At 58.0% G+C, this 13,753-nt stretch overlaps 1 protein-coding gene across 1 annotated transcript in view; it reads right to left on the bottom strand.

The window, feature by feature from the left end:
• The window catches only part of Pex5 (peroxisomal biogenesis factor 5), a 15,728-nt gene extending 1,978 nt beyond the window's left edge, over positions 1 to 13,750 (bottom strand). The window contains 11 exon segments of the mRNA XM_090325187.1: positions 429 to 570; positions 712 to 831; positions 1,618 to 1,713; positions 1,870 to 1,980; positions 2,541 to 2,631; positions 2,829 to 2,934; positions 4,511 to 4,642; positions 4,868 to 5,000; positions 6,563 to 6,598; positions 13,352 to 13,498; positions 13,682 to 13,750. Coding sequence (XP_090181313.1) covers positions 429 to 570; positions 712 to 831; positions 1,618 to 1,713; positions 1,870 to 1,980; positions 2,541 to 2,631; positions 2,829 to 2,934; positions 4,511 to 4,642; positions 4,868 to 5,000; positions 6,563 to 6,598; positions 13,352 to 13,492 — 1,108 coding nt within the window. The 5' untranslated portion in view covers positions 13,493 to 13,498; positions 13,682 to 13,750.
• Between the last annotated feature and the right edge of the window lie 3 nt (positions 13,751 to 13,753).

Below are 13,753 nucleotides of genomic sequence, written 5' to 3'. Positions count from 1 at the left end.
TTGGGGGGCACTCAGAGAGGCCAGGGAGGAGGCCTGGATAGGAGGCCCGCTCAGAGAGGCCGGGGAGGGGTGACAGAGGCCCGCTCAGAGAGGCCGGGGAGGGGTGACAGAGGCCCGCTCAGAGAGGCTGGGCTGGGGGGGCAGCTCTGCACCTGCTCTACATCTGTTCTGCACCCTCTCTGCACCTGCTCTGCACTCGCTCTTAACCTGCTCTGCACCCGCTCTGCACCTGCTTTGCATTCCCCTCTGCACCTGCTCTGCACCTGCTCTGCATCCCCTCTGCACCTGCTCTGCACCTGCTCTGCACCTGCTCTGCATCCCCTCCTCACCTGCTCTGCATCCCCTCTGCATCCCCTCCTCACCTGCTCTGCATCCCCTCTGCACCTGCTCTGCATCCCCTCCGCACCTGCTCTGCATCCCCTCCTCACCTGCTCTGCATCCCCTCTGCACCTGCTCTGCACCCGCTCTGCATCCTCTCTGCACCTGCTCTGCACCCCCCTGCACCTGCTCTGCACCCTCCTGCCCCTGCTCTGCACCCCCTCTGTGCCCGCTCTGTGCCCACTTAATGCCCTGCAAGCAGACCCCGACTGCACTGTGCATGGGGCACGAGTGGGACAGCGCTTAGCTCTGCGTGAAGAAACCCAGGCCCCGAGTTCAAGTCTCAGGACTGGCACAGAAACACACTCAGGTTCAGAGCCGCAGCGCCCCTACCTTGTCGTAGGAGGTGGAGGTGAGGTCGTCGTAGTCAGAGAGCCAGGGGTGGGCCTCGGCGTCCCGCTTGGCCATCTCCTCCAGCTCGGCCTGCAGCTTGTCCCAGAAGTCCACGTCAGACTGCGGGGCGGGGGTGGGGCAGGAGAGAGAGGGGCTACTTCACGGCAGAGACCCCATGCGGGGCGCCATCAATGGATGGCTGGGCGAAGAAAACCGAGTGAAAAGAAGCTAAAGGACATTGCCCAGGCCCCGAGTTCAAAACCCAGGACAGGAACATTAAAAAAAAAACAAAGACATGGCAGACTAAGCAGCATCGACTCTGGCCTTTAATCCTAACTAAATCTCAGGAGGCCGAGATCTGAGGATCAAGGTCCAGGCCAGCGTGGGGAAGGAAAGGCCTTGAGAATTTTATCTCAAGAAAATCACCAGAAAACAGCGTCTGGGCCCCAAGTTCCAGTCCCAGAGCCGACAAAAAAAATTAAAAAAAGTTTGAAATGAAGGGGTGGAATGAAAAGAAAAAATGAGCAGAAACAAATGAATCAACACCCGCGGAACAAAGCAAACAGGCCGGAAGCCAGGGTCCTGATAACACCAGCCGGACACCCCCCGACCCCCCCCCGAACCCCGCAAGGTCGTCCAAGCAATCTGCACACCCACTCTGCTGTTTTGTTCTTGTTGCCCTTTCCTTTTGTGCCAATGCCGGGGCTTGAACTCGGGGCCTGGGCGCTGTCCCTGAGCTCTCCAGCTCAAGGCTGGCGCTCTACCCCTGGAGCCACAGCTCCACTTGGGGCTTTTTCAGGGGTTCATTAGAGAGGAGAGTCTCACGGACTTTTCCTGCCTGGGCTGGCTTTGAACCGCCGTCCTCTGGTGGCTGCGGGAAGTTTTTCCTGCACGGGGTCTGCTCACCTCTATGGCCGACTTGGCCTGTTCAAACTCCTGGTCCAGCGCCGCTGTGTGCTTGGCCGGCCTGGAGAACTGGTCCACCCACGCGTCCGACGTGGCCTGGGACGGGGGAGGCGTGAGCGCCACCCCGCACGGGGTCCCGCCCCTCTGTCCACCCTCCCAGAACCCTCCCCAGGCCCAGTGCTTTCTCACAAAGGCCTTGGCCCTGGGGACTCCAGCTAGCTCGGAAGTGGGACTGGCGGGGCCCAGCTCTACCTGCTGCTGCATAAACTCTGCGGCCCATTGCTCTGCCTGCGCGCTGCGGCCCGACCCGGGCGATGCCAGCGACACCTGGCCCTCGCCAATCTGCCGCACAAACTTCAGGAACTGGGGTAGACACACAGACGGGCACCGTGGCCGCCCTGCCTGCCAACGCGCGTGGGACCCACACCCACCAGCCCGCACACTCTCGCTCACGCACTGCGCAGACACGCACGGGCGGCTCACGCCCTGCGCAGACACGCAGACACGCACGGGCGGCTCACGCCTGCGCAGACACGCAGACACGCACGGGCGGCTCACGCATGCGCAGACACGCAGACCACGCACGGGCGGCTCACGCCTGCGCAGACACGCAGACACGCACGGGCGGCTCACACCTGCGCAGACACGCACGGGCGGCTCACGCCTGCCTTCCCGGCTTCTCAGGAGGCTGAGAGCGGAGGATCCCCATTGGAGGCCGGACGGAACAGAAAACCCTGGGAGGCCTTAACGCCAATGAAGCAGCGGTATTTTTGTGTTTGTTTTATAAACAGGAGGAAATGGAGCTGTGGCTCCTAAAAGCCAAGGCTGTGAGTTCAAGTCCCAGTAGCAGTGACCGCGCGTGCATGCGCGCGCACCTGGACTTCAGGGCAGGGGTGTGCACGCAGCAGCTGGGGTGAGCTCACCTCAGAGTTGGCCAGTTTGGGGTCGTCTACCTTGCCCACAAAGTCGCTGGCTGTACTCTGCAAGTCTTCCTCGGGGCAATATTCATCATACCTGGGGCAGGGAAGGAAAAACCATCGGCTCACCAGGACTGGTACACAGTCTTCCAGCCCAGGTAGTCCTGGGGGTGGGGGGGGGCCAGTAAGGCTATTCTGTTCCACTCTGTACCCAATAGATGGGCAGAGAGTGTGGCTGGAGGTGGCTGGGCAAACTGCCCCAAGCCAAGTGGGCGGATAAACAGCAGAACTTACCAGCGATCAGAGGCGGCTGTCCCCTCTTGCTCTCCCAGCCACAATTTCTCTTCGGACTGCTGGAGATACTCCTCGGCCCAGCGGGCAGGGGATGCAGACAGGGGGTCTATGAAGAGAGTTGGGGGGGGACTCCATGTGGGAGAGGGGAACATGTCCACACATTCATCCTCCGAACCCAGCCCAGAGACCCTGGAGACAGACTCGGAGCCAGGCCTGCTGCTGGAGACTGTGGTTCAAAGCCAAACCGCACAGGAAAGTGTGGGGAGCAGGCGCTGGGATGCCAGGCGTGCGCCACCATGCTAGGCCTGGAAAAGGCTGTGGCTACCAGGCTCTCTCTCCAATGGCCTCCAAGGGTGACAAAGGGCAGAAGGCCCTTTCTCAGCCTCCAGGACTTTGTCCTGCCCTGCTGGAACAACACAGCATTCAAAAGAACAGCCGACACACACAAGGCTCTGGAAGCAGGAACAGACACAGAAAAAAAGCCAGAAGTGATGCTGAGGCTCAAGTGGTAGGGCGCTAGCCTTGAGAAAACCCAGGGACAGTGCTCAGGCCCTGAGCTCAAGCCCCAGGACTGGTAAAAAAATAAACAAGACAAAAGACTCCATGGGAAAAATAAGTTTAAAATGGCTGGACGAGTGGCTCGAGTGGTCCTGGGCCTGTCTAGCAAATGTGCAGCTGTGAGTTCAGAGCCGAGTACCCCTCCTCCCGCTCCAGCAGAGCAGGCATGAGAGTGGAACTAATTTCTCTCTTACTGGACGTTCTGGGGCAGAGTGTTCTAAACCTCAGGCTGCAATCCTACCACGTTGTTTTCTTTTGTAACATTTTTTCTGTAACATTTTATCACTGCAGGGACTGATGGGACAGGGAGAGGAGCAGCAAAATCCCTAAATTTAATTCCCCAGATGACATCACTTTGCAGACTGTGTGATAGCTTTTTTAACCTGCTTGTCGTGGGGCTTGAACTCAGGGGCCTGGGTGCTGTCCCTGAGCTTTTTTCAACTCAAGACTGGCGCTCTACCACGTGAGCCACTGCGCTACTTCTGGCTTTTTGGTGGTTCGTGGTAAACAAGAGGCTCATGAACTTTTCCTGCCCGGGCTGGCTTTGAACCGCAATCCTCAGATCTCAGCCTCCTGAGCCGCTGGAATGACAGGCGAGACCTTCACTGAGTAGCATTTATGAAGATTCCCACAAACTGGGACCTCAAGCTGTCGTGGACAAAAGACAAGGCTTCTCTTTGTGAGCAACCAGGGACACAGATGAGGACAGGCCCTCCCCCAGGCCAGAGCGGGGGAGGGGAGGGAGGGAGGGGGGAAGAGAACCCAGGCTGAGCTAAAGAGGTTTCTCGCCTGTCATTTCAGCCACTGGGGGAGGGGGGGGGGCTGAGATCTGAGGGTCACAGTTCAAAGCCATCCCAGGCAGGAAAAGTCCCTGAGACTCTTATCTCCAATGAACCCACAAAAGGGGCCAGACGTAGAGCTATGGCTCAAGTGGTAGAGTGGAAAACTCAGGAACAGCGCCCAGGCTCCTGAGTTCAAGCCCCAGTAATGGCACCGAAAATAAAACCCAGCCATCTAAGGGGCCAGAAATATCTTAAGCAGGCAAAAATCACCTGTGGGCTTAAGTAAGACCCAGGCAGACAGCCTGGCACGCTGCCTGTTGGAAGCTCCGGGTTCTCCCTTACCTGGCACTTCAGTGGTGAATTCTTGAGACCAGTCCGACTCGTTATAATCCTGACTCACGTCCACTGCATCGCCAGCAGCGAGGAACTCCTGGGCCCAATTTTCAGACAAGGCTAAGTCGGCCACCCCAGGAGCTAATTTTTTAAAAAGAGAGAGAGGACTACGACAGTAAATCTCTGCCTGTCAAGCTAGAGAGGAGAGCCTGAGTGCACGTGGGTGGTTGATTTTAAGCCGGACTCAGTAGCTCACGCCTGTAATCCCAGCAACTCAGGAGGCTAAGATCCGAGGGTGACAATCTCGGCTGACTTTGTCACCGCTGTGTGTGAAGGGCCCCCTGGAAACCCCCTGGCACTGCTCACCTCTCTGCGGAGCCTGGCGCAAATTGGACTGTTCAATCTCCTGCATCTCTGCCAATAGGTCGTCCATCTTGAAGGTCTGAGGGGCCCGGGGTAGGAGGGGTGCATTTTGGTCTTGTAGGAATTCAGCCACCAGCTGCCACAGAAGAGATGGTGACATGAATCTTTAGGATGAACAGGAACCCCCCTCCCCATGATAGGGTGTCAGAGCCAACAAAAAACAACACACACACACAAAAAATGTATTTTCTTAAACCTGGAAGCAATGCAAAGAGAGAATGAATACAACACACACATATATACACACACACACATATTTATAAGCAAATTCCGGGCACTGGTGGCTCATGCCTGTAATTCCAGCTACTCAAGAAACTGAGATCTGACGATCACAGTTCAAAGACAGCCTGGGCAGTAAAGTCCAATATTAACCAGCTGAAAAAGTGGACTCGAGGCGTGGCTCAGGTGGTAGAGGACCAGAGTTAGGAAAAAAAGCCAAGGGAAAAGCACAAGGCTGAGTTCCAGTCTCAGTACACACACACACACACACACACACACACACACACACACACACACACAAGCCAATCTTCAAGCAGGGCACAGTAGCTCACACTCATAATCCTAGATATTCAGGGGGCTGAGATCTGCAGTTCAAAGCCAGCTGGAGCACTAAAGAGTAAGTCTCTTTATCTCCATTTAATCACTAGAAAACAGGAAGTGGGGTTGTAGCTCGGGGTAGGGCAGTAACCTTGAGCTGAAGTGTCTAGGCCCAGAGTTCAAGCCCCATGACCAAAAAATCCAATCTTCTAGTGGGGCAAATTAAAGGTTTAAAAAAGGGGGAGGGGGGGTTAGGAGCGTGACCTTGTGGTACAGGGCTTGCCTAGCATGTATGAAGCCCAGGGTTTGATTGCTCAGTGCCTACGCCCTGAGTTCAATCCCCAGGACTGGCAAGAAAAAAAAAAAATCACAAAGGGCATGAGGAAATATAAGCCAGGCTGGTGACATCTATAGAGGCTGAGATCCAAGGATTAATGGTTCAAAGCCAGCCAGAGGAAAGAAAATCCTTGAGTCTTTAGCTCCAATGGACCAGCAAAAGGCTGGAAGTGGAGCTGTGGCTCAAGTGGTAGAGCACCAGCCTTGAGTTTAAAAAAAAAAAAAAAGCACAGGGACAGTGCCTGTGCCCCGAGTTCAACTCCTAGAAGTGGTAAACAGAAAAGAAAAAAACCAGCCAGGTGTGATGGCTCCCGCCTGTCATCCTAGCTACTCAGGAGGCTGAGATCTGAGGATCAGGGCTCAAAGCCAGCCTAGGCACTAAAAAGTCCATGAGACTCCAATTAATCTCCAATTAATCATCAGAAAACCCAGTAGTGGCACTGTGGCTCAAGGGGTAGGGCTGAGAAAAGCTCAGGGCCAACACCCAGGCCCAGAGTTCAAGTCCCACAGTGGAAAAGAAAGAAAGAAAAAGAGCGAGCCAGGAGTATGGCCTGTTGCTGAAGAGTATACCCAAAGCCCTGGATTCCGTTCCTCAGTACCACCTACACCCAACAAGCCAAAGCAGAGTGTAGCTCAAGTGGCAGAGCACTAGCTATGAGCAAAAGCAGCTCAGGGACAGAGCCCCAGGCCCCGAGTTCAAGACACAGGGCTGGCAGACACACAGTACAAAACCAACAACAAGCCGGTGAAGAGATCCATATTTACTTCTTCTTCTGAGGCTGCTCCCAGAGGCTTGACGACCTGAGACGAGAAAGAGGAGAGACTTGTGTGATTTGGTGTGCGCGCACACGCACACGCACAGGCACACACACACATACACGCATGCCACCTTCTCATCAACTCGCCCCCTGGGTGCCCTGACCTCTGCTGTCATGAGAAAGCTCTCCCTCATAGACCCCACACACACACACCACCACCACGGTTCACACCTGTGATCACCACCACCTCTACCACAGCTCACACCTGTGATCACCACCACCACAACAGCTCACACCTGTGATCACCACCACCACCACCACAGCTCACACCTGTGATCACCACCACCACAACAGCTCACACCTGTGATCACCACCACCACAGCTCACACCTGTGATCACCACCACCACCTCCACAGCTCACACCTGTGATCACCACCACCACCACCACGGTTCACACCTGTGATCACCACCACCACCACCACCACGGCTCACACCTGTGATCACCACCACCACCACCACAGCTCACACCTGTGATCACCACCACCACCACCACAGCTCACACCTGTGATCACCACCACCACCACCACCACCACCACAGCTCACACCTGTGATCACCACCACCACCACCACAGCTCACACCTGTGATCACCACCACCACAGCTCACACCTGTGATCACCACCACCACAGCTCACACCTGTGATCACCACCACCACCACCACCACCACCACAGCTCACACCTGTGATCACCACCACCACCACCACAGCTCACACCTGTGATCACCACCACCACAGCTCACACCTGTGATCACCACCACCACCACCACAGCTCACACCTGTGATCACCACCACCACCACCACAGCTCACACCTGTGATCACCACCACCACAGCTCACACCTGTGATCACCACCACCACCACCACAGCTCACACCTGTGATCACCACCACCACCACAGCTCACACCTGTGATCACCACCACCACAGCTCACACCTGTGATCACCACCACCACCACCACAGCTCACACCTGTGATCACCACCACCACCACCACAGCTCACACCTGTGATCACCACCACCACAGCTCACACCTGTGATCACCACCACCACCACCACAGCTCACACCTGTGATCACCACCACCACCACCACAGCTCACACCTGTGATCACCACCACCACAGCTCACACCTGTGATCACCACCACCACCACCACAGCTCACACCTGTGATCACCACCACCACCACAGCTCACACCTGTGATCACCACCACCACAGCTCACACCTGTGATCACCACCACCACCACAGCTCACACCTGTGATCACCACCACCACCACAGCTCACACCTGTGATCACCACCACCACCACCACAGCTCACACCTGTGATCACCACCACCACCAGATCACACCTGTGATCACCACCACCACCACCACAGCTCACACCTGTGATCACCACCACCACCACCTCAGCTCACACCTGTGATCACCACCACCACCACCACAGCTCACACCTGTGATCACCACCACCACCACCACCACAGCTCACACCTGTGATCACCACCACCACCACCACAGCTCACACCTGTGATCACCACCACCACCACCACCACAGCTCACACCTGTGATCACCACCACCACCACCACAGCTCACACCTGTGATCACCACCACCACCACAGCTCACACCTGTGATCACCACCACCACCACCTCAGCTCACACCTGTGATCACCACCACCACCACCACAGCTCACACCTGTGATCACCACCACCACAACAGCTCACACCTGTGATCACCACCACCACCACCACCACAGCTCACACCTGTGATCACCACCACCACCACAGCTCACACCTGTGATCACCACCACCACCACCACGGCTCACACCTGTGATCACCACCACCACCACCACAGCTCACACCTGTGATCACCACCACCACAACAGCTCACACCTGTGATCACCACCACCACAGCTCACACCTGTGATCACCACCACCACCACCTCAGCTCACACCTGTGATCACCACCACCACCACCACAGCTCACACCTGTGATCACCACCACCACCACCACAGCTCACACCTGTGATCACCACCACCACAACAGCTCACACCTGTGATCACCACCACCACCACCACAGCTCACACCTGTGATCACCACCACCACCACCACAGCTCACACCTGTGATCACCACCACCTCAGCTCACACCTGTGATCACCACCACCACCACCACAGCTCACACCTGTGATCACCACCACCACCACGGCTCACACCTGTGATCACCACCACCACCACCACAGCTCACACCTGTGATCACCACCACCACCACAGCTCACACCTGTGATCACCACCACCACAACAGCTCACACCTGTGATCACCACCACCACAGCTCACACCTGTGATCACCACCACCACCACCACCTCAGCTCACACCTGTGATCACCACCACCACAACAGCTCACACCTGTGATCACCACCACCACCACCACAGCTCACACCTGTGATCACCACCACCACCACCACGGCTCACACCTGTGATCAACACCACCACCACCACAGCTCACACCTGTGATCACCACCACCACAACAGCTCACACCTGTGATCACCACCACCACAACAGCTCACACCTGTGATCACCACCACCACAACAGCTCACACCTGTGATCACCACCACCACCACAGCTCACACCTGTGATCACCACCACCACAACAGCTCACACCTGTGATCACCACCACCACAGCTCACACCTGTGATCACCACCACCACCACCACCTCAGCTCACACCTGTGATCACCACCACCACAACAGCTCACACCTGTGATCACCACCACCACCACCACAGCTCACACCTGTGATCACCACCACCACCACCACAGCTCACACCTGTGATCACCACCACCACCACCTCAGCTCACACCTGTGATCACCACCACCACCACCACAGCTCACACCTGTGATCACCACCACCACCACCACAGCTCACACCTGTGATCACCACCACCACCACAGCTCACACCTGTGATCACCACCACCACCACCACGGCTCACACCTGTGATCACCACCACCACCACCACAGCTCACACCTGTGATCACCACCACCACAACAGCTCACACCTGTGATCACCACCACCACAGCTCACACCTGTGATCACCACCACCACCACCTCAGCTCACACCTGTGATCACCACCACCACCACCACAGCTCACACCTGTGATCACCACCACCACCACCACAGCTCACACCTGTGATCACCACCACCACAACAGCTCACACCTGTGATCACCACCACCACCACCACAGCTCACACCTGTGATCACCACCACCACCACCACAGCTCACACCTGTGATCACCACCACCTCAGCTCACACCTGTGATCACCACCACCACCACCACAGCTCACACCTGTGATCACCACCACCACCACGGCTCACACCTGTGATCACCACCACCACCACCACAGCTCACACCTGTGATCACCACCACCACCACAGCTCACACCTGTGATCACCACCACCACAACAGCTCACACCTGTGATCACCACCACCACAGCTCACACCTGTGATCACCACCACCACCACCACCTCAGCTCACACCTGTGATCACCACCACCACCACCACAGCTCACACCTGTGATCACCACCACCACCACCACAGCTCACACCTGTGATCACCACCACCACCACCACAGCTCACCCCTGTGATCACCACCACCACCACCACAGCTCACACCTGTGATCACCACCACCACCACCACAGCTCACACCTGTGATCACCACCACCACCACCACAGCTCACACCTGTGATCACCACCACCACCACCACAGCTCACCCCTGTGATCACCACCACCACCACCACAGCTCACACCTGTGATCACCACCACCACCACCACAGCTCACACCTGTGATCACCACCACCACCACCACAGCTCACACCTGTGATCACCACCACCACCACCACAGCTCACACCTGTGATCACCACCACCACAACAGCTCACACCTGTGATCACCACCACCACCACCACGGCTCACACCTGTGATCACCACCACCACAACAGCTCACACCTGTGATCACCACCACCACCACCACAGCTCACACCTGTGATCACCACCACCACCACCACAGCTCACACCTGTGATCACCACCACCACCACCACAGCTCACACCTGTGATCACCATCACCACAACAGCTCACACCTGTGATCACCACCACCACAACAGCTCACACCTGTGACCACCACCACCACAGCTCACACCTGTGATCACCACCACCACCACCACAGCTCACACCTGTGATCACCATCACCACAACAGCTCACACCTGTGATCACCACCACCACAACAGCTCACACCTGTGATCACCACCACCACAGCTCACACCTGTGATCACCACCACCACCACCTCAGCTCACACCTGTGATCACCACCACCACAACAGCTCACACCTGTGATCACCACCACCACCACCACAGCTCACACCTGTGATCACCACCACCACCACCACCACAGCTCACACCTGTGATCACCACCACCACCACCACGGCTCACACCTGTGATCACCACCACCACAGCTCACACCTGTGACCACCACCACCACAGCTCACACCTGTGATCACCACCACCACCACCACAGCTCACACCTGTGATCACCACCATCACCACCACCACGGCTCACACCTGTGATCACCACCACCACCACCACAGCTCACACCTGTGATCACCACCACCACCACCACCTCAGCTCACACCTGTGATCACCACCACCACCACCACAGCTCACACCTGTGATCACCACCACCACAGCTCACACCTGTGATCACCACCACCACCACAGCTCACACCTGTGATCACCACCACCACCACCACAGCTCACACCTGTGATCACCACCACCACCACCACAGCTCACACCTGTGATCACCACCACCACCACCACAGCTCACACCTGTGATCACCACCACCACCACCACCTCAGCTCACACCTGTGATCACCACCACCACCACCACAGCTCACACCTGTGATCACCACCACCACAGCTCACACCTGTGATCACCACCACCACCACAGCTCACACCTGTGATCACCACCACCACCACCACAGCTCACACCTGTGATCACCACCACCACCACCACAGCTCACACCTGTGATCACCACCACCACCACAGCTCACACCTGTGATCACCACCACCACCACCACCACAGCTCACACTGTGACCACCACCACAGCTCACACCTGTGATCACCACCACCACCACCACAGCTCACACCTGTGATCACCACCACCACAGCTCACACCTGTGATCACCACCACCACAGCTCACACCTGTGATCACCACCACCACCACCACAGCTCACACCTGTGATCACCACCACCACCACCACAGCTCACACCTGTGATCACCACCACCACCACAGCTCACACCTGTGATCACCACCACCACCACCACCACAGCTCACACCTGTGATCACCACCACCACCACCACAGCTCACACCTGTGATCACCACCACCACCACAGCTCACACCTGTGATCACCACCACCACAGCTCACACCTGTGATCACCACCACCACCACAGCTCACACCTGTGATCACCACCACCACCACCACAGCTCACACCTGTGATCACCACCACCACCACCACAGCTCACACCTGTGATCACCACCACCACCACCACAGCTCACACCTGTGATCACCACCACCACCACCACAGCTCACACCTGTGATCACCACCACCACAGCTCACACCTGTGATCACCACCACCACCACCACAGCTCACACCTGTGATCACCACCACCACCACCACAGCTCACACCTGTGATCACCACCACCACCACCACCTCAGCTCACACCTGTGATCACCACCACCACCACCACAGCTCACACCTGTGATCACCACCACCACAGCTCACACCTGTGATCACCACCACCACCACAGCTCACACCTGTGATCACCACCACCACCACCACAGCTCACACCTGTGATCACCACCACCACCACAGCTCACACCTGTGATCACCACCACCACCACCACCACAGCTCACACCTGTGATCACCACCACCACCACCACAGCTCACACCTGTGATCACCACCACCACGGCTCACACCTGTGATCACCACCACCACAGCTCACACCTGTGACCACCACCACCACCACAGCTCACACCTGTGATCACCACCACCACCAGATCACACCTGTGATCACCACCACCACAGCTCACACCTGTGATCACCACCACCACCACCACAGCTCACACCTGTGATCACCACCACCACCACAGCTCACACCTGTGATCACCACCACCACAGCTCACACCTGTGATCACCACCACCACAGCTCACACCTGTGATCACCACCACCACCACCACAGCTCACACCTGTGATCACCACCACCACCACCACAGCTCACACCTGTGATCACCACCACCACCACAGCTCACACCTGTGATCACCACCACCACAGCTCACACCTGTGATCACCACCACCACAGCTCACACCTGTGATCACCACCACCACCACCACAGCTCACACCTGTGACCACCACCACCACGGCTCACACCTGTGACCACCACCACCACAGCTCACACCTGTGACCACCACCACCACGGCTCACACACCACTCAGGAAGGCTGAGCTCACAGCGGCTCCAGGTTCAAAGCCAAGCCAAGCAAGCGAGAGACTCGGATGTGCGGCTGGCCCGGGTGGCAGGGCGCCCAGCCCTGGGCCTGCGGCTGAGCCCCACGACCCCGGGTTCCAGGCCGGCCGCCCCCCCCCCCCCGCCCGGGCCGGGTCTCACCGTGTCCGGGGTCCCCGGCGGCCAGGGCCCCGGCCGCAGCCCCTCCTGGCGCAGGGCCTTGTCCTGGGTGAAGTGCCCGGCCAGCTTCATCAGCGGGTTGGCGGCCCCGCACTCGCCCTCCACCAGCTCCCGCATCGCCATGGTGATCTGGAGGGGGGGAGGAGGAGGGGGAGGAGGGGGGTCTGGGGGTCCGCTCCCCGCAGCCCTCGCTCTGCGGTCCTCCCCGCGCCCCCGACCCCGACCACCACCGCGCACTCCGCCCCGCGCCCGACCCTCGTCCGCCGCCGCCACCGCCGCCGGGGCCGGGAGACCCGGAGGGCCGCCGCTCACCTCAGGGCGCCGCGGCCCGACGTCCCGGCCGACACCTGGGCGGCGGGAAGGGGCGGGGCGGCGGCCAGGGGG

This window comes from Megascapheus bottae, chromosome 37 (genome assembly GCF_031878675.1).
Source record: "Megascapheus bottae isolate mThoBot1 chromosome 37, mThoBot2.hap1, whole genome shotgun sequence".
Classification (NCBI taxonomy): Eukaryota; Metazoa; Chordata; class Mammalia; order Rodentia; family Geomyidae; genus Megascapheus; species Megascapheus bottae.
The sequence above is the reverse complement of the archived record's forward strand: the minus strand, read 5'-3'. Positions and strand labels throughout refer to the sequence as shown.